Source organism: Chenopodium quinoa, unplaced genomic scaffold (genome assembly GCF_001683475.1).
Source record: "Chenopodium quinoa cultivar QQ74 unplaced genomic scaffold, ASM168347v1, whole genome shotgun sequence".
NCBI classification, from domain to species: Eukaryota; Viridiplantae; Streptophyta; class Magnoliopsida; order Caryophyllales; family Amaranthaceae; genus Chenopodium; species Chenopodium quinoa.
The window spans coordinates 1509202-1535496 of record NW_018744290.1 but is presented as its reverse complement, the minus strand read 5'-3'; the positions used below and the strand labels follow the sequence as shown (position 1 = coordinate 1535496).

At 34.7% G+C, this 26295-nt stretch overlaps 3 protein-coding genes across 5 annotated transcripts; 2 read left to right on the top strand and 1 right to left on the bottom strand.

Annotated features, from left to right (window-relative positions):
• Nucleotides 1-689: 689 nt before the first annotated feature.
• LOC110695178 (DNA repair protein RAD4-like) lies at nucleotides 690-6405 on the top strand. Its single transcript, XM_021872396.1, has 11 exons — nucleotides 690-1165; nucleotides 1278-1370; nucleotides 2033-2125; nucleotides 2218-2319; nucleotides 2689-2738; nucleotides 2994-3719; nucleotides 4332-4557; nucleotides 4656-4850; nucleotides 4942-5091; nucleotides 5285-5494; nucleotides 5566-6405. The coding sequence occupies exons 1-11, from the start codon at nucleotides 869-871 to the stop codon at nucleotides 5953-5955; spliced, it is 2532 nt and encodes an 843-aa protein (XP_021728088.1). The 5' UTR covers nucleotides 690-868; the 3' UTR covers nucleotides 5956-6405.
• A 1983-nt stretch (nucleotides 6406-8388) lies between these two features.
• LOC110695176 (zinc finger CCCH domain-containing protein 38-like) lies at nucleotides 8389-20156 on the top strand. Of its 3 annotated transcripts, none has more exons than XM_021872393.1 (6): nucleotides 8390-8595; nucleotides 9366-9980; nucleotides 16093-16233; nucleotides 16337-16521; nucleotides 16856-19604; nucleotides 19723-20156. In XM_021872393.1, exons 3-6 carry the CDS (start codon nucleotides 16138-16140, stop codon nucleotides 19750-19752), a joined length of 3060 nt encoding a protein of 1019 aa, XP_021728085.1. In that variant the 5' UTR covers nucleotides 8390-8595; nucleotides 9366-9980; nucleotides 16093-16137; the 3' UTR covers nucleotides 19753-20156. The 3 variants fall into 3 exon arrangements, with proteins under 3 accessions (XP_021728086.1, XP_021728085.1, XP_021728087.1); XM_021872395.1 differs by having other exon boundaries at nucleotides 8392-8595; nucleotides 16337-16512; XM_021872394.1 differs by lacking the exon at nucleotides 9366-9980 and having other exon boundaries at nucleotides 8389-8595.
• A 3826-nt stretch (nucleotides 20157-23982) lies between these two features.
• Nucleotides 23983-25131, bottom strand: LOC110695361 (transcription factor HEC3-like). The gene has a single exon (XM_021872606.1). The coding sequence runs from the start codon at nucleotides 25079-25081 to the stop codon at nucleotides 24263-24265; it is 819 nt and encodes a 272-aa protein (XP_021728298.1). The 5' UTR covers nucleotides 25082-25131; the 3' UTR covers nucleotides 23983-24262.
• Nucleotides 25132-26295: the final 1164 nt, after the last annotated feature.

The following is a 26295-nucleotide window of genomic DNA, read 5'->3' as shown; positions in this document are numbered from 1 at the left end:
ATGTTGGATTTGGTTTGGAAAACTCACGAATGTTTGTGATCTAAAAATGTTTTTGTAATTTGCAAGAACTAATTGAATAAACTACGAGTAATTTAAAATTCATTCCTTTCGTATTTAAATAAGTGAAATATTTCTCTTGTTCACATATGTCAATACAAAATTTTGATTATGCCAATACATAACTTTAAATAAATAGTGTAAAAAGTCAAAACGTTTTACTCAGTTAAATACGAATGGAGTACATATTAATTATACAGATTGACATGTGGATTTGACAAATATATTTCTAATCAATTAGTTATTTAACACCGTGAGGCGTTCGTTAGCAAGTACTTTGATCGCAAAAATATGTTAATTAGTCATTTCTATTACGCGGCACCAATATATGAAGTACATCATATATTTAGTAAAAAAAAAAAAAGTACTCTGTAAGTGAACATAAACCAACTAATATGCCCAAACCTTTACATCACATAAGTTTAAAGTTAAATCAATATTAACAGAAATTAATTTTAAATAAGTTTAGTTTGTCAATTAATAATACTATCTCCAATTTTTATTAATTGTAACTTTAGGGTATTATTTATAAGATATAAAATATTCCAAAATTACAACTAATAAAAATCGTAGGGAGTAAGTAATTTCATTACAAAATCCATAACACAAATAAAACAAGACCTACTCCCTGAAAAAAAGGACAGTTATGTGTGTACTGTGTGGTAGGGATTGGGCCATTGGGGAATGGGGGAACTGCAAGAAGATTGCGCCAAACCCTGAAACACACAAACCGACATAAACCAACTGCAATTCTGGAAACAAAACTTAGGGTTTATTCAAATTTGGGGATTTTACCATAATTGTGGCGGGAATGGAAAAATCCAGCACTAAACGGAAGAAAAACACCGGAAAATCCAAATTCCAGAGTGTAGATATAATTAGGGATAATCAACCTCTCAAATTCCGTCAAAATTCCGACAAAAATGACGAACATCCAAACCCTCAAATTCAAGACGATGAAGTCGATTGGGAAGAAGGTTGCATTCCATCTTCTTCATGTTCTAACAACAATAATGTTAATCAAAATAATGGGGTTACCATTGAATTTGACGCTTTGCCTGAATCGCCAAAAAAGAAGCGTATTCGAAGAGCTACTGCTGAAGACAAGGTGAATTCAAATTATTAAAATCTCATTGCCCTCGAATTTTATGAAATTTGCACTTTTTTTGAATATTTTTTAATGGGGGAAACAATTTTGTTGGTGATGTTTGGATTTTCAGGAATTTGCAGAGCTTGTGCATAAGGTTCATTTGCTTTGTTTGATTGCAAGAGGGCGGTTAATTGATGTTGCCTGTGATGATCCTCTTATTCAGGTGATAATATTGGTTTATTGCTATAATGAAGTTATGAGTGGGTTGCTAACTGCCCCTTTAGATGATAAAGAGGTTAACTATGTTACTTGGATTCGGGTACTCATGTTCTACACAGGCACGTGTACTTGGCTATTTTTTTTAAAAAAAAATACTTGATTTTGGCCCAAAATGAATTATTACACGGGTACTTGAGGTGCGATGAAGAGTTAGAGTAGTATAGGAAGCTTAAAGTAGGAATATAAACCATTATACAATCATAAGTAAAAGGAGTATATTATCATAATTTGCTAGGATAGTTCGTTCAATCTAATCTGGATATGCAGGGTCTAGGGAAGTTCCCGTGTATGCAGTCTTATCCTACCACTGTAACACTGAAAAATGAGCGAGGAAAGAGTATGTTTTTAATAGACCCATAGAAAACTATTTTATGGGGCTTGCCCCTCTCTAAAAAAATATTCTACTTCCCAATTTTTTTACTTAGAAGATTGCCATTAGTGGAAGTGTAGAAATTAGAACACAGTCAACACATCAACAATAGCTTCCAAGGAGCTTATCTAAGTCTTTCTTCTTTTTTACTTCTTTATACTTTGCATAATGCATGCTATAGCTTTCTGTTACTCTTGGCCCTTGTACTTGATTTTTGAAATTGAATGTTGTGGCAGGCTTCTTTACTTTCACTTTTACCACCACACTTACTGAAGTTATCAGAAGTTGGCAAGCTTACTGCTAATGCTTTGACTCCTCTTGTCTCTTGGGTAAATGACATGTTTATGCTTTAAAGTTCCAACTGTTTGCTACTCATCCTATGCTGAAGACTTTCATTGATTCTCCTGATAAAATTTTGCAGTTTCATCAGAATTTCAAAGTGAGGAGCCCTAGCAGTGCAGAAAAACCATTTCAATCAGCTCTAGCATACGCTCTTGAAGCGCAAGGAGGGACTCCTGAAGAGGTTCTTAAGGACTTAGTTGGCTCATTTTAGTTATTATTATGTCTCTGCTTTTGTTTGTGACATGATAGATGCTGTGAGCATGAGATTGGAATGGATGGGCTGATATACTTGCCAATGAAACATCAATTCCATTTCTTGTTATTTAGATCTTAACATTATTGTGACAGAATATCGCATGTGTTATACTTGTTACTGAATATACAACTAACAAGTATAAATTGGATTGTACTGGTTGGAGAGTATATCATCAGTCATTGTTGTGCTTGCTGTTTTGGTCTTGAGTTTGGTTGAAAGTATAACAATGCTTATGTTATTAATCTTTTCTTCATGAACTTCTATGCATTCCCTATAACTGGAGTTTTGTCACAGGTTGCAGCGCTGTCTGTATCATTATTTAGAGCTCTAAATCTTACAACAAGGTGATCTGCAAATTTTTTTTTTTTTTTTTTTTTTTTTTTTTTTTTTTTTTTTGTGCTATGCATTTAACTGTGCATATCCTCATTTGAAGTACATTTTATCTTTTGTCACTGTATATTAGTCTCCAGACGAACAATTTAACCGAAACAATGAAAGAAGCTAAAAACGAGTTGCTTGTGCAACCTGTGCTTGAGTTTTAGAAATAATGGTACCTCAGGTAATAGGATTTGTTTATCAATAAAGCTCTGTTTTTCCAGGTTTGTGTCAGTGTTGGATGTATCTTCCTTGAAACCAGAAGTTGATGAAAATGAGCAATCATATAATGCAAGCAGCAGGGAGAGAAAAGATATCTTTAACTCTTCGACACTTATGGTTAGTAAAATGAGCACAGGTACAAAATCATCTGCTTCCCATGGAAATATCCACGGTACATTCGTTACCTCAGTCTCTGAAGCTAAGCATGGATGCTTGCCAACAAATATTGAAGTTAAAGATTCACTTGCTTCTACTCAGTTGATAAAGCCAGATCTATCAGCTAATGAGACACAGAATGCTTCTGAGGAGGACAAGTGCCCAAGGAAGAAAGGAGACTTGGAATTTGAGATGCAGTTGCAAATGGCTATGTCTGCCACAGCACTGGTAGCTCCCGGAAGGAGATCTGAAGCATCTACTAGTGGCTCACCTACTAGTCCATTAGCTTCCCTTTCTCCCTTCAAAAGAATAAAGAGAATCACTGAAGAATCTCCCTCATCCTCCCATGCTATATCTACTGCAATTGGATCAAGAAAAGTAGGAGCTCCATTACATTGGGCGGAGGTCTATTGCTGTGGTGAAAATATGACGGGAAAGTGGGTCCATATTGATGCTATTAACTCTATAGTTGATGGAGAGCTGAAGGTAGAGGCTGCGGTTACTGCATGCAAGAAGTCTTTGAGCTATGTTGTTGCCTTTGCTGGACATGGGGCTAAAGATGTCACACGCAGGTTGTCTATCTCTGAAGATAATTTTCAATTTTGTTATGTCTGATTTCTGATTCTGACATATGCAGCTGGGCTTTTTTGTCTTTGATTCTTCATTTTATACCTTGATTATGTGCGACCTTTTCTGTATAAAGCTTATATGAATGTTGAATATTTAGTTTAAAGATGGAAAACCTATGGATCCTGTTGGAATTTTTTCGACTTAATCTATGTTTTCTGGGTTTGGACCCATCAATTAAGTGCTTGTTTCATTAAATCTTGTCACTAGTCACTACTTCTTGTAAACATAAGATTTTTTTTTTGTAGTGAATCAGTTAGGCTTTTTGACTGACTGAGCCATAATAGAGGGTGATATTTAACCTTGGAAATCATTCCATTCTTGGTTTTCATTATTGTTTGATCTCATATTTATACAGTGTATGTAACAGTTAATTTCAGTTCATTTATGATAATTAAGAGAGTCGCAAGCTCTTTTTTTTTTTATTTAAATTTTTAAGTATTGAGTATTAAGACTACTAACTATTGAGAAAGTGGAATTGTAAGTGAAATCTTCAATTACAGCTTGAATATTCTCTAGGCACTTATGAATTTTGAATGCGTATGTTTGTAGTGCAGGTACTGTGAAAAATGGTACAAAATATCCCCAAAAAGAATTTATTTAGAATGGTGGGATGCTGTGTTAGCTCCGTTGAAGAAGTTGGAGTCTCGTGCAACTGGTGGAATGGTCCCTGTGCATCACAAAGATATGAAGTCAACAGATTTGGTTGACAGTAGGAGCAGTCTTGAGGACATGGAGTTGGCAACGAGGGCATTAACTGAACCGCTTCCCACCAATCAACAGGTATTGTGACTGTGATTGATGTTATTGGCTATTTACATTTGCTAAATGTATGCTCACATTGTTTTGTCCCTTTTGGACAACGTGGTTTGCTAATGCAGGCTTATAGAACTCATCCACTGTATGCTATGGAAAAATGGCTTACAAAGTATCAGACTCTGCATCCAAGAGGTCCGGTACTTGGTTTCTGTTCTGGTCACACTGTTTATCCTCGAACTTGCGTGCAAATACTCCACACAAAAGAAAGATGGCTCCGTGAGGGGCTGCAAGTTAAGGAAAGTGAGCTTCCTGCAAAGGTATTATTTTATAATTTCATGGTAAGTTTGCAATATCATAATTTTTGGACTTTGTGGTATTTTCTGACAAATTCGTTCTTTTTTCTGAAAGGTGGTGAAGAGTAGCACTAAGAATCGTAGAGGACAAACTATTGAAGTAGAAGATTTCTGTGAGGGTGGGTCAGATGAAGTTTCTCTGTTTGGAAAGTGGCAAACTGAACCGTTGTGTTTGCCTCCTGCTGTAAATGGAATTGTGCCTAAGGTAGGAATGTGTGTATTTTTACAGATTTTGTGGTGTATGATATTTAATGGTTTAACTTTGAGTTTTTCCATCCTTTTTTGTTTTCGATGTTTGCAAAAATGCTTGATTTGATGAGTTTGCTGGACGAGTCACCTGGTTTTCATGGAATCATGGATTTATGTTTTGTACTTGGTCTCTATTCCTCTACTTGTAGAATGAGCGTGGTCAAGTGGACGTTTGGTCTGAGAAGTGCCTCCCTCCAGGCACTGTGCATCTGCGGTTTCCCAGGTTGGTTCCTGTTGTGAAGAGACTCGGGATCAATTTTGCTCCTGCTATGGTTGGTTTTGAATTTCGAAATGGACGGTCAATACCTGTATATGAAGGCATTGTGGTCTGCACTGAATTCAAAGAAACAGTTTTAGAGGTAAAAGTTACACTTTCATCATACTTAATTCGTTTGCTAGTACTGGTCACTAAATATATATAGGTTGACAGGCATATGCAGAAGAGGAACAGAGAAGAGAGGAGGAAGAAAGGAAGAGGGAGGAGAGGCAGGCACTTTCTCGGTGGTACCAACTTCTATCATCTATGGTTGTTCGACAAAGATTGAACAATACTTACTTGAACAATGTGGAATCAAAAACTGTAACTGATCCCTTGAAGACTCGGAATAAATCTTCACGTGCTGCTTCTGCATATGTGAATGAAAGTACTGTGCCGCATCGAGATAACGTCCATGGAACAAAGATTCATGATTCAGACAAAATACACTCGCAAAATCACGAACATGTCTTTTTGACAGATGATGAGAATTTTGACGAGGATAGCATGACCAGAACAAAACGGTGTAGCTGTGGAGTATCAGTTCAAGTGGAAGAGCTTTAACGTTAGATTGCACTACAGAGTAACTTACTGTTGGCATGATGGATTAGTTTTGGGAACTTCAGAGCTGAAACTTTGTCAAAATTTTGAGGAGGAATGGGAAGGAGATGAGAGAGAATGAGTCAGGGTTTGGCGTTTTCATAAGCACATTGGTACATCCTCAACTGGTGGCCTTGTTTAGTTAGGTTGAGTTTTTGTCTAACTTGAGCCAACGTTGTATAAAATCTTATGTTGGTTATGATCTGGCTTCAGTGTGTAGCTAGGCCAGTCGGAAGCTATGATGGTTTTTAGGTCTAACTTGTATATTAATGGTAAAGGTTTAGTTATATCCAATCCTGGTTTTGGTTTCTTGGGGTGTCTGTTTCGAGCTCAAGGCTAGAGAAGTTAATTTATGTAAATTTAACTGAACTTAATGCTTTTGGGAGAGCTATGAAGCTCGGTGTTGATCATTTACGGCAGCTAGTTTTTTCATTTTTTTATTTTTTTATTATTATTTTTTTAATACAGTAAGATACGGGGGTATTCCTCCTATCACAGGAAGGGTGGGAGTGAGGATCGAACCCTGGTCACACCGGGGGAGATGGAGGGACTAACCATCCCTCCACTCCTTGATCTTCTTACGGTAGCTAGTTTTACGTACTTGTGCGCGTGTGTTTTTTTTTTTCTTCAACTTGTGTACAGTGAAAATGTGAGACAAAATCTTGTCACACTAAAATGTTGCTCAACTTTCGGTCATTCATCTACCGAGCTACATTAGAATCAGTGTTTGGATGCAACTTGCATGATTGCAAGTATATTCTAAACATATATTTTTGCTAGAAAATTTGTCAATTGCATCCATTTAATGTTTTGCCAATTGCAGCTCAAAATAATATTTACTTGTCAATTGCTACCTAATTCTATTTTCAAAGTTATTAAAATCGGGATTCTACTTTGAATTGGAAAGGGCTCTTAGAATTGAATCGTAAAATCGGATCAGATTATACGGACGTGCATAATCAAAACGTCATATCTAAATTTAATTAAATATATTTTAATTATAAGTTTGAAACCTAATTATTAATAGAAAATGGTTGTTTACTCATTAAGTGACCCATAATTGACAATATATATTTATAAATAACTTTGTAGGCATATTTTAAACTTGTAAAGATTCACTATATCCTCTCTCATATTTATGCTCTTACTCAAGATTTTGTTTTATGTTTTCGGTTGTTCACCTATTCAATTCAACTTTTTCATTTTTTTTTTGGTGTTCTACCCGCTTCACCCTTTGGGCTAATCCGAATTCGGGGATCAGTTCTAGGTGGTTAGGTTCCATTCCCCTTCCCAATTGTTGTTGCGAGGGATCGAACACGGGTCCTCTCTACCAAATGTAGTCCCAATCACCACTACACCAACAACCAATTGGTAACTTTTTCATTTTTTTTGACAGAACTAAAGTTTTTAACATAGTACAACAAAGATATTGACTTATTATTTTATTTTATAATAACTACCCAACTTAGGCTATTCTAGGACTAAATTTACTCGTATTTTATTTCACTTTACTTCATATGAGTATCAATTGGCAATACAATATAAAAAGTTTTTCCTCCAAAGCTACTTAATAAAAAAAACTTATTGTTACATAAAAATAAGGTTTGTAATTTGTATCTTTATTATGACTTTTACTTTACACAAAATCTAGGATAAACTTCTGTAAATATCAAGTTGCCCATTATAACTAATACATGTTTAATTATTTCCTTTCATATATATTCATAATATTTTATAACAATTTTTTTTGTAAATTTTATTGTCATGTCAGGAATTAAACTTTCCGTAGTTGTATTAAAGTATGAACAAGTATATATATACAACCTAACAGGATATTAGGGCTTATAACATTCACCTAGATTTCAAGGACAAAGTGATTGCCCTAGACCAAGCGAGATAGTTATCACCCTTCAAGACCACGTGAGTGATCAAGTTTCCGGTTGATCACCGACGCCAAGGTAAAAGGGAGAGAAAGGATCGAGTTCTCCATCGTCACCCATCTCAATCAACCAAGTAGTAGATTAGTGTAGAGAAAAAAATGTAGAGAGAAAAAAAAAATCAGAAATTTAGGGTTTTTAGTGTTTAGAATATAGAGGTTTCGATACCATGTCAGAAATTAATTTTTCGTAGTTGTATTAGAACAAGTATATATATACAACCTAGCAAAAGTTTAGAGCTTATAACATTGGTCCATTAGCTATACACTATATGAGGCTTAACATGTCATTATAATTATTTAACAAATGTGCATATGCACGGGATTTAATTTAATTTTTTTCTAAAATTTAATCAGATTAACTGCGTATACTTTTTTTTTTTTTTTTTTTTTTTTTTTTTTTTTTTTTGTACTCGTATTATCCTACGATTATTTTTCCTTAATACCTATAATTAATGAAAATAATTAATGATCGTTGATATAATGTAGATCTGACGGCAGACATTACTAATCTTCCTCCAAAGTTTTCATTTTTCTTCCTTTGGAGCTTTTCACTTTTACGCTGCACCTCCTTCTCTCTCCATCTCTCTCCTCCATTGAAGCGCGTGCTCTTAATCTCCATTGAAGCGGATTCTGAGCTTTCTCTACTCCATTGAAGCAGCTTCGAGGTAAGATTTTTTTTTTTGTCCTTTTTAAATTATCGAATTCTAATTTCGCAATCTAGGGTTTATAGTTGATTTGATTTTCAGTATAGTAATTTTAGGGTTCTTGTAATGTAAAAAATTGAACTTTTTGATTATTACTGAGGTTTTGAATGATTATAGTGATTGATTTTGTTCTGATATGTGCAAATTGCGTTGATGTTCTTATGTGAGAAGATTTTAATGTGATTTGTGGAGCCTGATTTGATAATTGAGTCAAATTTGGCTGTTAATGTGTTGCAAGCTGTTGCTTATACATCTTGATTGTAGGAAGGAACTATTAAAAATGGGCCTTTTCTCCCTGAGCCCAGGGCAGCTGCCCTTCGGCTCTGGCTCGAGGGGAGGGGCTGTTCTTGTGTGATTGAGTGAGACCCACGTTTAGAATAAGATTTTTTTTTTTTTCTTAAAAACTTTATTTTTATTGTTACCCTTTTCTTGGTAGCTTTTCGGACTCTATTGGACGGTTAATTTGTGGAAAGGTTGTGAAAATTAAATGGCATTTAGGTTTATGTGGAGTATTGTGTAGTGAAAAAATTGACCCTAGAATTTTGCGGAAGTACTATAGTAGTAGTGAATGCCAATGGGGCTTTTTAGGTTTTATTAATTGTGTATACTTGGGTGATAGGAATGTAGGTTAGCCTTTTGTGTTGAAGGATAGGTAGTTCCTACTGTTGTTTAGTTTGATGTCACTCTAAGAGCTCCAAGAGTACAACTAATACCAGATAAATTTTCTGCAGTAACATGGGAAGCTTGGAAGTTATACAAAGGTTCATCGATTGTGGCTGATGCAGTTAAAATAATGTGGTTCCTGAAACAGTTAAAATTACATCCTTTATGGGAATTTTGTTGGTGAATTTTGAGCTAGTCATTAAAATTGGTCGAGAGAATGCTGAGGTTTTTGCATAGAAGTGCTTTACATCTCTAAACTTTGGAGGACAGTTCAACCTGATTACCATTTTCTCATACATCTTAAAGTCGCTTGTCATAATTCTTGCTATAAGCATTATAGACAGAACGTCCTAAGAAATCAATTCTTATTCCTGTGGTGGGGGGCCTGGAGATTGGAGAAGCTTATACCTCTTGAGTCTTGAGTTATTTTATTGAAAATTCTTTGTTAAGTTATGGAACTTGTGGATATTTTCATGTTTGATGAGATGTGAAGGCTGTTAAAAAGATGTACCTTACGCTAATAAGGTGGCCATTGTAGTAGAATATTTGTAGCTTTATGAAGCAACAATCTGAGCTTTATACTTGGTTGTTAACACCGTGAGTCCTGAAACGTGTACAAATTTATTGGTCTCGAAATTGCTTCCTGATGATTTGGTCAAATGCTCGCTTTGCTATACTAACAGGTTAGTTATTTTATGACATGTCATATTCTTATGTAGTTTTAAAAGCTTACATTTATAGTTTTTCTTAATTTCTTTCTAGGGTGCAAAGAGGGAGGTTTGCTCCATGGGAATTTGGTTGTTTGAGAACATTTCCCTGTAAAGTCGTGTTTATGGAATTTCCTTCATGAATGAGCCCCTATTTGGAAGTTCTTATGTAGAACGCTACTTTACTTTTTAAGAGTTATTTGTTTTTAAAAAAAAAATCTAGATTATACTAATCCTATAAGAGTATTGATGGATTTTTCTTTTTGTGTGTTTCAATATGTGATTTCGAATAGGTATTTTTCCCAATGTTTTCATTTATACCTTTTTCTATAAACAATTTTAGAAGATAGGTTTTGGCCTTTTAGAGGGATTGGGTGCTTTGGTGTTAATGATTGAGGTTTGATTATGGCAATATTTGCCAATATTGATATGTGCCTTATTTAACTAGATAGCAAATGTGATTTTGAAAGGTTAAATCTTGAAGTCAAAGTCTTATTAAAGTTGTACAAAATTCCAAATGGGACAATAAAAATGAAATGGATATAATATAATATAATTTGATGTCAAATTCACGTGCTTTACCTTCTGGGTGTTGTAACTTTTGGTAGGATACTAGGTATGTTATTGAAACTTCTTGATTAGTTGATTCCATAATTCATAATTGTATGTTTTTTTTCCCCCCTCTCTTTAATAGTCCTTCCTATTCTTTTTTTTAGTCTTATTTGATTCGTTTCTATGAGTAGTTTATTCATATTCAATTGTTATATATATATATGTATTTTATTTTTTTTTACTTATATGCAACCATAAATATTAATGATCAAAGTAATACATTAGCAAATGTGCACACTCAAAATGGGAAGAGCATTTAGGAGTAGAGGGAGTTCTAAGTATTCACAATTTATACATATGCAACTTTATTCAATAAATTAGTTTCATTATTTTTGCTGGATCAGTGCTCCTTGTTATTGCTTTGTATGTGGGAGAATTTGTATGGTTATTCATTTTGTTCTCTTGATTCATTATTGCTAACATGGGTTAAGTTTCTAGATTTTATGATCCTTATTGATTTTTTATTTTTATTTGGACTAACTTGTTTTATTGTTACATTGACTTGTTGTATACTTGTACAAAGTCAAATGTAGTTAATAAAATTAAGTGAAATATGAGGAATGGCAGTACAATTGGTCCAAAATCCCATGTGCAAAATTACTACTTTCTACTGATAATTTGAATAATTTAGACTTAAACTAGGAGAACATGTAAGATGTTAATATTGGCTTATGTTGAACTTTTGGTCCTTTTATTTTTTATTTGGTTTTATTCATGAGCTTATCATGACTATTTGTTGTGATATTCCATAGTGTATGCTTTAAGTGTTTGTTAATATTCTTAGGACAGTGTAAGATGTACATTGCAATTGATAACAAGTCAACTTCCGTTCATGCTCATGGAATAATCCTCAATGGACGTACTTTTCACAATGGGTATGAACAAAGTGATATATGATATGAAATTCATGATTGGGTGAGGCATCTTGATGCTTTTTAAAAGCGAGTAGTTGGAAAGATGAGTTTTGCACCAAATATAAAGGCGAATGAATGGTGAACGATGCTTTGAACATGTGCTTATGATTATTTTAAACACCAAGGACGTCGATTTCTATTTGCTAAGTCCATGTCTATTGGGTCTTTTGGTGGTGATGTGAGCTTGGATCAACACTTGAGGGGTTTTGAGAATCCCAAAGTCTTACTTCAACTTTAATATTAGGTAGTAAGACTTTGGGTGAGAAAATTCAAGAAATGTGCAAATGTCATTATAGTATTACGTGATGCCAATGCATATATAAAGCGGGTGTAAATGAATATCCCATAAGTGGGGTCGGCTACATGAACTAACATGAGGACTTCCCATGAGGTTGCCCATCCTAGTACTACTCTTAATCATTGTGGCTCATGTCAGGTGATGTGATAAAGTTTTACACTATCACCGACCTAACTCCCTCCTGTATCTAGGCTTGGGACTCGCAACGAGTTTGCGGTGTTTGGGTGTAAATGAATATCTTACGCGAAAATGCAAATTGAACACAAAGCATATGAGAGGAACTTTAATAAAAATGGAGGTTACATATAAAGCCCTGTTCTTTTGATTTGTTGTGGTCTGCTTTTTGCTCTCAATAAGCTGCTTTGTTCTATTGTGTTGACCTGTTGAGATCTGCTCTACTCCACTCTCAGAGGCTTAAAAGAACACGACCTATTATATCTTTGGAGATTTTACTAATATTGGTATAAGGGATGTTGATTTGGGGTTTATCCATGCATTAGTATTTGTTGCTTATGGTGGATGGGTTGTTGGATCATTTTTAGCCTTTGTCAAAGGCAAAAGCATGTAAGTTTTGGAGGAGATTAATGTAGCAATAATTCTTTACACCTAGGTGGTTTCTTCACAGTTCTTTATTTCAAAAGGTTTGTAGATCTCCACTACTCCCGAATGATGATATTCCCCATTTCGAATGGTCGAGTTCACAAAGAAATTGAAAATGGAGTGAATAATGATTTGGACTATTAAACGATTATGCTAGGAGAATAGAGAGGTTGATGTGGGAGTTGAAATTGAGTTTGAAAGTAAACTATCAATTTGCTTACAAAAGAATTAATTAGTTAAGGGTAAAGCCTTAATTTGTGTTACATGGACCGTAGCTTGAAGTAAAGTGATGGCGTATTATGAAAGGCTGAGTAACTCAATATCCTACCTTTTTTTTTTTAAACCTGAAATTTCCTACCTTAATATGGTTAATATTGATGATAAATTTGTTGTAATGGAGGAATAACTAAGTGGAGCGACTGGAGCCCCTATCCCATATTGAAATGAACACAAAAAAAGTGAAGTGTTATGGTTAGGTTGGCTAACATTTCCATCTCGGAGCATCCTACTCTCAAAGGATTGGGTCCTTATTTAGGAGAAATGACAATCGAATCGAGAGAGGCGCCAAATTTGAATCGATATTGGTTTGTGACGGTCGATTGGTTTATTTTTTGAACTTAGGAGTAATGACCTTTCTACAAGCTTGTAAACCTTCACACGTCATACGAGCAACATCATACTGTACTAATGTTTCGAAGCTAAAGTGGAGGCCCGAACATGGATGCATAAGGTGATCGGTTTCAATAAAAAGGTGTCTTAATTTATTGTAAATGGCCGCATATCAAGATTAGGAAGAAAAGTTGTTTGACAAACTGTAATGATATGGTTTTGTTGTGAAGCAACAACGGGGAAGGGTACATGGGAATGAAGTTGAATATGCCATTTATTATGAACACTCTTGGTGAAATAATTTCCTCTTCGGCCATGCTTGGCTTAAGTTGATTGGGATGTAAAAAGCCATCCATTATTATGGAAACCGTTCACGAAGAGGCTAACAAAGCAATGGCACCTGGATAAAGTTTTAGCATGAATCAATGATGAAGTGAATTATTCTTTGAGTAGCACTCCAATAAAGAGGGTATAGAATTGCAAAGGCTTACAGGAGAAGCCTACTATATTTTAAGTCTGCTTTTGGTAAATGGCCTTGTGTGCTTAAGAGGGTGCCCAAAACTTTCCAATAACCAAATGTAATTCAAAATCATTGTACACTATCACTAGCAATAAGCCAGACTTGGCTATTGGTGGTGCTTGTATGGGAATGTCCGTTCATTGCGCCGTGGTGAAGGTCTAATGAAGTCATATTAGAAATCGTGTCGCTTCTCTTATTCGAAGAAGTTGAAAAGAATGAAAAGAAACGGGGCAAGGTAGCTTCTATGTGAATAAATCACTATTATTGGTGGGAAATATGAGGAAATAGGGATGATTTGGATATGCTTCAAACATTGTAATGCTTTTTTTTTTTTTTTTTTTTTTTTTTTTTAGAAAGAACAACTTTTTTAAAAATTTAGTAGGCTTGTAATTGTACATTAGTGTGTAATGTTGGGTAATTATTATTTTATCTTATACAATATATGAATGATGCTCTCCTATTAATGCTAATGCAATTAAGCCCCATTTTAACAATTAACAATAATATTAATTAAACTTTAATAAAAACTAATTTTACAATTAAAACTAGTTTTCATTGACTGAAACTAATGTTTAATGATTAAAAATATTTTTACTAATTCATTGTTATATTTGTTGTTTGAAACTAATGGTTATTAATGATTAAAATCGTGTTTAAATGAAGAAAACTCATTTTTACTAATAAAATATTTATAATGTGAATAGGATAGATAAATTTTGAAATGACTTAAATAAGCTCTAACAGCATGCCATCTTTGGAAAATGCAAAATCATGCACCTATGTACACCCTCTATTCTTTTTTGTTTTATTCACTTTTCATTTTAATCTTTTTTTTTTTTTTTTTTTTTTTCCACTCACTTTACTTCATTCTATTTTTGATTTATCCCTTCTACCATCTTTCCCTTTCATGGCTTTCAACCCGACAATTATTACACCTTTCTACAGCCACTTACATTATTTACTTGCACAAATCCACCTTTTTACATCATCTTACCTCCTTTATCTTACATCCAAGCACATTTTTCGATACTCTTTTAAATTGCGTATTTACAGTAATTGAGTAGAGCATTAAAAAAAAAAAAAAAAAAGAAGAAGAAGAAGAAGAAGAAGAAACCGCATGTTAGGATGGTGCAAATATACATTTGTCTCATTTCAGGTTAGCCGTATTATAAAGGTTTTCAATTAACAAAACCAAAATCACTCAATTTAGCATGGGGTGTTCAACAACTCATAATCTCATATGAACATCAAATTCTTTGTTTAACTCAAATGAAGGATTCCTTATGTCTTCCCACCAATGGCTTTAAGCTCCTTATAATCTATTCTAATTACTTTAATAGTGTATCCCTATTGTAAAATCCTAAAAGACTTTGAAATCAAATTTGTATTGTGACAGCTGCAATGCGGTCTACAATCAACACATCCCATGACAACGTGATATTGAACCGGATTCGTATTTTCAAACCATGGATATTAATATACGAGATATTAATTATTCACTTCATGGGCTCTTATGACTGATCAATGCTTGATGAGAAGATGCTTATTCAAAATTAAGGTGTAATTACTCAATTTTATAATTGAGTATTCTATCCTAGGGCTTTCGTTTTAGAGACACAGTTTCAGTTATTCTTTCTGAGGAGGGCAGACCGGGGAGAGGGACATTAGCTGCTCTTTTATCGAGGACAACTTGCCCTCTTTGTTTAACATCTATTTTACAGAAAGGCAGGTGTCTCTTTACTGGAATTTAATTGGAAATGGTGCTTTTCGCCTTTGTTATCCCTTTTGCCTGCTTCATATATAGCAGCTGAAATTGCTCTGTTTTTTCTCCCGACATTGTAGCCTATTATCAGTAATTCAGTACAACCTCTTTCTAAGATTAAGTTTTGTTGATATGCACTTATGCAGGGCTTCAAACTTTCAATTGAAGGTAAATTGAGGAGATTGACAAACTAAATAGTTTTGAGAAAATATTGTACAAGCACGTGAAGGAACAATAACCCATTTGAACCCCATTTGCAGATCTGTTTACTTACTTTTTCTTCATTCTTTTTTGCTGTCTTTATACGCTATAATATGAAGAGAGGGGACTCAGAAATGTGTACTGGTTTGGCCAGTTGGAAGATATGCTGATCGCTTTGTCAAATATGCTTATAGTGTAAGCTAATTCCTTTTGGATGTTTCACACTTGAGTGTATAGCCAATCTGTCTCTTAACTGGACAGAGGAATTAGTGATTAAACTCGAACTCTGGAAGTGACTCTGGGGCTAGTGACCGAACTTTGACTTGCTTGCAAAGTTTTATAAGTTTGAAATTTGTTACATTTATATTGATATTGATTTTAGATGGTAGTTTACATCATTTGAAAACCATATTTGTTTGCTTCCGTTTATGGACAGATTGAGAACGAATGAATACCTCTGCTTAATATGTCAGGGTCTTGTCTTGACAGTTTTTTTTACAATGAAAGCATTTTTATGTTTGAATTATCTTAATTATTTAACTAACCTTTTATTCTTTCAATGATTCTTGCAGAGCTCACATTTGAGTAATCAAGATCCTGCTATTTTATCTGGAGAAATGAGTGGAAGTAGCAAGAGACGCCATTCAAAATGGGACCATAAAGATGCTGAAGCACTACCTGAAAATTTTTATGATAGGGCTCAGACACGGAGGGTAGGTAGTTTTTTTCATGATGGAATAGGTTAATGGTCTTGCTTAGAGGTGTTATTTTTTGGTATATTAAGCTGACTGTGTAGATGCTTATTTCAATTGACAGCCTAGGGAGCCTCTTTCACCTGATAGAAGTTCACGTAGGCACGATAGTCGCAGCAAAGAAAGCGCAATGACTTGGGATAGAGAAGGAAATTGCACAAGAATCTCTCCAGGACTAGATGAATGGAGACCTCGGCATTCAAGTCGGTCCCCGAGGAATGGTTGGGGTCGATCACACCGGTACGACTTGTAAGATGCCAATTTGTCCTGTTCTTTTTATGTTTCCTTTGGATTTTGTAATTAGAATTTGATTGATATCCTATTCTCTTCCAGAGATTTAACAGGCACTTTTTTTTTCTTGTTTCGTCTTTCTGTTGTTATATCCTACATGAAATATTGTAGACTAGGTTTTTCAAAGTGGTTAATATGTTCAAACAGGGGTAGACAATCATTCACTTTAAACTTGTAGTTTACCCTTTACCATTTGATTCATGTCTCCCTTCTGTTATCAGCTTCTTGTGCTAGCTGCTTAAAGGTCTTTATTGGTTTTTCCTTTTCTCCTAAGATTTGGTTTGATGTCTAGGATTAGTAAGAGCAGGAGCCGGAGCCGGAGCCGGAGCCAGAGTCCAGCTCATAACTTTAGACGGGAGCCAGCAGTGAATGATAGGAGTAGAAGCAGATCTGGAGTTCCAGCACAAATATGTAGAGATTTTTCTTCTGGAAGATGCAGGAGAGGGAGTAGCTGCCATTTTCTTCACCAGGATGAAATGTATGATAATAGGCGACTGGAATGCAGCTCACCAGAAGATTGGGAAAGTAGACGTCGAAAGACTGGAGGTTCAAGATATTCTCCTGATGACACCAAAGACAGTGCTACAAGGACTGAAAAATCTGCTCATATCTGTAACGAATTTTTGAAGGGTAGGTGTAGAAGAGGTGATTTGTGCAGGTATGTGCATGATGATTCTGCTGCTGATGTATTTGATAAAGGAGTTGTTGAAGATGTCTACAGGAACCGGGATCATGACCTTCGAAGTAGAGATATCTATCCTGATCATGATCATAGAAGTAGGGATACCTATTGTGATCTTGACCACAGACGGAGGGATACTTATCCTGACCGAAATCATGAATTTGAGCCTCCTAAAAGAGGTGAAACTCCATGCAAGTTTTTTGCTGCTGGAAATTGCCGTAATGGAACTCGTTGCAAATTTTCTCATCAGGTTCAGGAAATATATAGTCCAGATAGGAGGTCCCGAGGTGATAGGCGCGGCCCAGACCATAAAAGTGAGGGTGGCCAGGTTTGGGAAGGTTCAAGATGGAGTGATGCGACTGCTGTTTCAACTGTTCCAGCAGTGCAAGGTTGGGGAGAGGACAAGAATGAAAGGAAAGAAGTGAGTACAGCAAGATATAAAGGTGATGGGAGGGGTCTAGACCATAAATATGAGGGTGACCGAGGTTGGGATGGTCCAAGTTGGTGTGATGTTACTACAGTACCTAATAATCCTGCAGCGCATGGTTGGGGAGATGATAAAAATGAGATCACAGAAGTGGCCAAAGACATGACTGGATCAAGACCTGGGGATGATTGTTGGAGCCATGATATGCTAGACATAAAACAAACACGAGAAACATCGGCTAATATAGGCAAATCTCTGATCCAGGACAAAAAGCAGGCACTTCAGTGGAAGATAGAAAATAACGTCCCTGGCTTGACGGAAAATTTTTCTGGTGATATGGAGATTTCTCCTCGGGATATCAAACAACAGGGCATGAACTCTTCATCTTCACAAACTGCATCTAACATTTCTTTTCCAGCTGTTCAGCAAGATGTGGCTGGAGAAGCTTCATATGAGAAGCATTACCAAGCTGGATTACAGGAACAGAAAGTATTTCATGATCCTTTTGCTGACCAGAATCCAGATTATAAGGATAAAAAACCTATGTTGAATTCTGGGGGAAGGAGTGATGTTCGAGATCATGATGGCTCATGTATTGTTCAAAATCAACCATTGAATCTCCTACAAGGGCAAGGTAATTTTCAGTCTGATCATAGTGTCAATGTTCACCCTACTACAAACATAAATTCCCCACTTGGGCAAACTCAGCTGTCACTCCCTTCACATTCTCTTCCTGGACAAAGTCAGCCATCAATTCCTTCACATCCTCCTGGAAAAAATCAGCTGTCAATTCCTCTACAATCTCCTCTTGGACAAAGTCAGTTCTCACTCTTTTCACATTCTCCTCCTGGACAAAATCAGCTGTCACTCTCTTCACATCCGCCCCCTGGACAAAATCAGCTGCCACTCCCTGGACCTCCTCCCCCTGGACAAAATCAGCTGCCGCTCCCTGGACCTCCTCCCCCTGGACAAAATCAGCTGCCACTCCCTGGACCTCCTCCCCCTGGACAAATTCAGCTGCCATTCCCAGGACTTCCTTCCTCTGGAAAAAATCAGCTGTCGCTCCCATTACAGAATGCTGGACAAGGTCAGTTGTCTTCACCTTCATATCTTTCTCAAGGAGAGGCAATGCAAAGGCAAGTTTCGCATAATCCATCTGCCTTTTTAGATAAAAAGGTTGATGGGTCTCATGCGGTCAGTTTAGCTTCATCTGAAGTTGCTCCAGAATCTGCTACTGCTCATAGCTCTGTAAGCAACAAACAACTGGCACAACTCTCCCATCTCACCGCTTCTCTGACCCAACTACTTGAAAGCAGGCAGCAGCATTCTCAGTTTTCGACTGCTGTTACTCCCTGTAGTTTGTCTAACTCACCTGACATAGCAGAACCTGTTCCTCCAGTTTCTGCTGCAACAATCCAGCTCAATCAAGCTCCTGAAGCACTAAAGCCATATGATCCTGTATGTAATAGTGTTGAGCCAAAGATGGCAAACTTGGGTAATCATGTATTGCCTAGTGTTGAGCAGAACATCTCTAAGAATGAAATACATCACAAGGATAATGTGACTCAGCAAGAGCCTGTTGCAGCATCCAAGGATGAGAAATATGGCAAAACAACAGATGAAGGAATAATTAAGGCTCTGGAAAATGGGCCTTCCCAGGATATGGGTGCAGATGATGGAGCTGATGACGATAAAAAGTTGAAAGATACAAAGGGACTCCGTCAATTCAAATTTGCATTAGCAGAGTTTGTGAAGGAGCTTTTAAAGCCTTCATGGAAGGATGGTCATGTAAGCAAAGATGCCTACAAGACAATAGTGAAAAAAGTGGTTGACAAAGTTACGGAGACATTAGGGCCTCAAATTCCTCAAACGAAAGAGAAAATTGACATGTATCTGTCGTGCTCAAAGCAAAAAATTGACAAACTTGTACAGGTGAGTTTCTGTTTTCAAATTTGCACCTTTAGATCCTGCTATCATAGATATTGCAGAATCTCTTTCATAGAAGCGAAAGCTAGCAAAACTCAACTGAACCTAATTTGTGTTCTTGCAGGCATACGTGGGGAAACATCAAAAGAGCTAAATCTGACTAATGGATTGCTGTATTGAATATGATTTTCCTGTACCATATTAGTGGTAGCTGAGTCTTTTAAAATTCTTGTACATTCATTTTATGCATTGGAGGTAACCCTTTTTCTGCATGTAATTTTTGCTCTTTAGATAAATTAGCTAGCTTGTAATGTATGAGATGAATCTATGAATTTGATTTTGTTAGTTTGGCATTTTTCTTTGAGGTAGCCATATATTGTTTTGGGCGGTATGCCACTCAAGAATGTTTTGCTAGCACAGAATGCTGGACAGTTTTCGACTTTGGACTCGTGATCAAGTGCAAGTGGTATAGCCTTATGGAAATACCTCTATTGATCAAGATCGAACAATATAGCTGTTTTTGTTTATGGAAATTCATTACATATGAGTGTAACTAAATGAAGTTTTAACACATCCATCTAATCATCTTCTATGCCTGATAGGTGTGGTCACTTCTGCAGTTTTGCGTTCAGGTAGAATTTTATTTGTCTGAAATTAACTTAATGGTCAAAAATCCGAAAGGTTGTGTTTCTACCACCATAAATGGCATATTGAACTTGCATGGTTGAACACATTCTAATCTGTTTGAGTTGTATAACTTGTATTCTTAACTTACCACTTTTATGGTAGAATAATTGTTTGGTTCAAAAAAATATATTGTCACAATTTTGACTTAAAGACGGTGGAAATTTACAAGAAGCAAATTTAAGTATGGATCAAGTACCATACTAATTCAATTTATAAATGTAAGATAGATATTGATTAAGAAAATGATAATATCACAATACTGATCTCTTTCATGAGTTTGGTAAGCGAATTTGAGCGATTAAGTTAGGCTTTTGGTTGAGTTGGTCTTCTAACATAGCATCAGCGTAAATTTTTGGTTTTTCCTCATGGAATATATAGCCCTATGTATAAGGGGATCATGCTATCAGAATCAAACTCGTAGGAACGGGCAAGTTACAATGGGGATGGTAAAAATGATTGCTCTCTTACAACTCCAAAAATGTTATACTAGATGTTGAGTAAGCTTAGGGTTCAACGACTTGCAATCAAAATTTTTTGTTGAGAATTCTATCACATTACAAAGGGGCATCGTGGATGATGTCATGTGTGCAATCTTGAAGAAACAAACTTCCAGTTAAAGGGAGACAAATACATGCCTTCGATTACCCAAAAAACCAATACCTTGGATTTTACTCATAGATTCATCACTTGCCTAAACTTAAATTATGTAGGGATTTGCTTTATAAAATTACAAGTAATATACAAGTATATGCTACTTGTAAATTATTCCTCTTAATTAAAGTAGTGTCTCATAAGTTTACACTTTTGGAATTGGAAATAGAAAATACTTGTTGCCTTACATTAGCACGTGAAAGTTATACAAATATAGTTTCTCCTTCATTTATTTATTATTTATAATGATGTAGAGATGTAGTGATGTTAATCTTTCTTTAAGTGATAAGTATATATATGACTAATCTTGTTTTATATCCAACATCATTACAACTTCTCTAAAGGATTAAAAAAAGTACCTCGTGAGGTACATGAGTATGTAAGGGTGAAAATAAAAGGTTGTTCTTATAAAGGTCTACATAGTACATACAATAGGTTTGGTCTGGTTTGGGTTTAGTACATACTTTTCAAGTCAATGCATATGTAGAGCTATTGATTTAGGTATTTATCAAGTGACACAAAGATTAAATCAAGATTTTTGTGTTTCTTGAGGTCAAGTTAATATTGATTAGTAATTGATCGACTTACTATTCTAAACTTCTAGTTCATCAATTGGTCCAATCTATTATATAATGATCTCTCTAATTTCTTGTGGTGATATATTTTATTTTATGTCATTAAAGTTATATACGAAGTATGATTCGTCACTTACAAATCATGTACTAGATAACTAGGTTTAGCATGACTTGCAAATATTGATTCATGCACTACAAGCTCTGCTGCTCTAGTGACATGATAAATGACTCCTTTTGAATTAAAAAACTCAAAGTTTGGGTCATTTTAGGTAAGTGTCCAATTCAGTTCAGTTTCGAACTATTTAGAAATCAAGTTCTCATGTACTAGATTAGCAGTTACAAACCAAGATACTTCATAATTTTACATATTTATAGGTTAATTAAATCGAGTCTAAATTTGGATAATTTAATTCAAAACAGTCATTAAAATTCACGAGAAATATAATAGTGATTTTGAGGTATTATTGAGACCCGAAGAGGGGCTCGCCGGCTCGCCACTCAAGATGATATAAAGTTGTTCCAACACTTCAAAATTTTAGCCATAAATACAACTTGTAAAAGGTCAATACCTACAGCTCAGACCCGTGAGCTAAACAAAATCAAGGAAAGCCTCAAATTCTTGAACACTGACTCAATCAAGCCAGATCAAAGTCAAGCATTTTAACTCAGATTTACTTTGTTGAATTAAAAACATGTATACACTGCAAAATGCATGTTACTTTTTTCCTGAACATAAAATTGGAATTCATAAAGTATTTAATGCACAATAATTTATTAGTACATAAAATAAATATTACAAAAAATTGAGTAAAATTGATACTATAAGAATATACTCCTTAAAAATTGAGCTATATTTTGATAAAAAGTTGTACATGAAAAAAATGCATCTTTGACTATAAAGTAGACAATCATACTAAGACAAAGAAAAATGGCTAAAATCATGAAACAAACTGTTACATTTCTTTAGTGGACTGTATGGGTCTTAAGCTAATTTTAGAACTATATACCATTAAATTCTAACTCCATACATACTAGAGAAATTTTTTATATTGTAAATTATAAGTCATGGTACAATTGTTATAAGAATGTCAAAGAAACAAGTACATAACTTTGGATGAATGAGTTTATAAATTGGAGCAAACTTCATCATTCTCTTGCCAAAATCATGCAAGGAAATGATTCAATTGAAAAGTTTGATCGATTTATCAAACATTCACTATCTTTTGACTAAGATTATCCAAAAGGAATAAATTGAGCTAAGGTATAAACCGTTACTAGCTTAGTTTTACTTATAGTTTGCATATTGGATTAAAAGTTGATTTGATGAAATAATCTCTTTACTTTAGTATGACCGTTTTTTTTAAAAAAAATAAAAATAAAATAATTTAATGACTCCTCGTAGTTTATAGTGCATATAATCTAATTCAAAATGTCATTATACACACAATGAACTTGTATCGTACAATATTTAAATCTTAACATTAAAAATGCTAAAATAATAGTGATACCAAACAAATTCATCAACAATCTAAAAACTATGTTGTCTTATACAGAGTAACTATAACAATTAGGCAAATTAACCGATTCCAGTCCAATACTCTATGACCATATAGCACTCAATCATATACTAACTTTCAAACAAAAAACAATAATATGAACAAAATTGTAAACCAAATTTTAAATCAAAAGAAAACTGAAAAAAAAAACCCCTCAAATTATAGAGAAAATATGGGGAAATTAAAATAGTAGGGAAAAAAAAAAAAAAAAAAAAAGGCAAGAGAAAGAAGTAGGAGTGACAAGGGTGTGATGAGCCATTAAATAATGTAATGATTTAAAGGATGATGTACAAATGGTTGCAGTGCAACTCTCCACACGTAATCTTTTCACAACCAGCCATTCTCATTTTCATGCATCTCTCTTCTCCCTCTTATCATAGCGTGCGTTTCTTCTTTGCATGCTCATGTATTTTTATTTTATACTATAGTTTTCATCATTATCTTTTTCCAAATTTTATATATTTTACTACTATAGTCTATATAGTATAATTCATTTTTTATAAACTAAAATAAATAAATTAATGTCTCACGTCACTAAATTTTATTCCCGGAGAACTCATTTTCCGGCAACTTGCAGACACTTAATTTGTTACATATCATACGTATATGTAGTGAGTCTATATTTATATATATATTCTCAATCTCAATTTGATCTTATATTATACATTTATATGATTATATTATATATTTTGCCATGAATAAAGGTAGACGGACCAATCTTCATAGCCTGAAACTAACTGTACTATGACCATTATTTTTGGCGCCTATATATCTTGGTCAATCATATCCTAACAAACTTTTTTTCTTCATTATGTTTTTCTTAAATTCTCACATGCATTGTCCAAATATACAAATTAACTAGATTGTAAATTCGTGATCTTAGTATAATTAAACAAGCTTAATTAATCTCGACAAGTACATGTATATATACAATAATACACGTATGCAAACACGCACATATAAGCTCATACATACACATGTACATAGATACATACATACGAGTACATGTCAATAGAACAATTTTGAGTTAACTATAATGCTAGCCCTACTTATTGTTTAATTATTGACAATAGCATCATAGTTATTTCCCAATAATAATAATGCTAATGATTTTATCTATTACAACAATGCAACGTACATACATACCCTAGGGATTATATATAAAATCAATTTTGATATTAAACTAATCAATCAATTAATTACCTCCGTGTTGAAAAATCATCCCCTCATGATGATTACCGTTATTATTATTATCCCTAATAAGCACCACTTTAGAGCTCCCGGTGCTGGAGTAGGGACTAAAGAGCGAGGCTGAGGCCGAGGGAGGCGGTGGCCAATCGGAAGGCGACAAGGTGGGGACGGGTGGTGGTGGTGGTTGGTGATTGTAGGATCCGGATTGAAGTTGACGGATTTGCCTCTTAAGAAACTTAACATAACGAATAGCCTCATCAAGCATAGAGGCAGTATCCATTTTAACACCGCCGGGCACTAACCGTTGGAGGATCCGAATCTTTTCGGATATCCGTTCCCTCCTATGTCGGGCCGCCACGCTTTGCGGGTCATTACTGATCCGAACATTCCTTCTCTTAGGCTTACGGATAGCTGCCGGGTCAATATCCACGGGTTGCATAACCGCAATCCGGTACATCATTTCTTTCATAGCTCCTAGCTCCTCTTCTTCCTCAAACTCATGCTCATCTTCCTCTAATATTATTTGTTCTTGTAGAGGTGTTGGTTTGATGATGTATGATGATGATGGAATGGAGGGTTGAGATGAGTGTGGTGTAGGAAGATTATGGTAGGTTTGCCATACCGGATTATTATCATGTATAAATGGATGAACATGATGGTTATGATGTTGATGATGATCATCAACATGTTGTTGATGATGATTATGATGATGATGATGATGATCATCCATGTCCATGGAAAGGTTAAGGCCTTTATCCCAATTGATGATGGTGGAGTTGTGGTTTATGGGGAGTTTATTATTATGTATGTGGTTGATGTCCATGACATGAGTAATGAAGGTTTATGTTATTTTGGAGTGGAGAAAATAATAAAAAGAGAGGAGAGAATGAATTGCAAACCCTATTTAATGAAGTGCTTAAAAAGGTGGCCTTACCACCCTATGCATAATTTCTAACACATTATGATCTTTCTATTCAAGGACATATGATTAGGGTTTGACGTATGTATACTCCAATAGCCTTTTATGGGTTGTCAAAATTAAATTTATATTCGTTATATAATTTGCACCTCTAATATTAAGTACACGTGAAAACGTCCGTATAAAATATAATTTTAATGTTATTATTAGATTTTAGCCGACTAGGGAAGTGATGGTAGGATACAGCGCACGTGATATCTCTTAGCTTAGCTAGCTTCTTCAGTGAGACATACTATACTATACGTATATAGTATCAAGTTGGTTATTTTAGCCGACACATTACTAGTGAAATTACAATGTAGGTGTGGCCGTGTCACGTGTGGTAGTAAATACCGAACATATAATGAATGTCTAGTGTTTTGAATGCAATTAATTGGAAGAAAATAATTGACTAATTTTATTAATTAAGGGTAATTAAGTGATTTAATGTTGTGTCTACAATTGAATTTTATTAAATAAGGGGTAACTATGTGGTTTTAAATGTAATTAATGGAGTGTCTTTCTCTTAGCATTCAGTCATTCACCACAAAGCCATTTTACAAAAGGGTGAATTTTAGGTACCTCAAAGCATTAGAAGTTTACTTAGAAAATTCCAATTTTAATTTAACAACAAAAGGACGACAATTCATACAAAAATAATTTCAAGTTTACATTAATTACTAGCTACTTCGTATATTGTAGATTGGTTGCATACTATACGAGATTCTGTGTTACACATTATAGATTCAAAGAATTATCTAAAATTATGACTTCAAAAATGCTAACGGTAGAGTAATAAGATCAACTATTAAATTTTAATCCAAAAGGTATAATAATCCACTGGTCACAAAACAAATTAAAATTACTGTAGCAAAACTAGCTTAGTAATTAATTATGGTTTAAAACAATTATAAAAATGCACCTTTTTGACGTAACTATATATTTTAATAGGGAAGGGCATGAATCATACACATGCACAAGGAAATACTCCCTCCTTAGCAAATTAATGAAATCATTTCTCTATTTCAAATGTTTATAATAAAATTACAACTTTTATATAAGGTACTTTGTCATATATC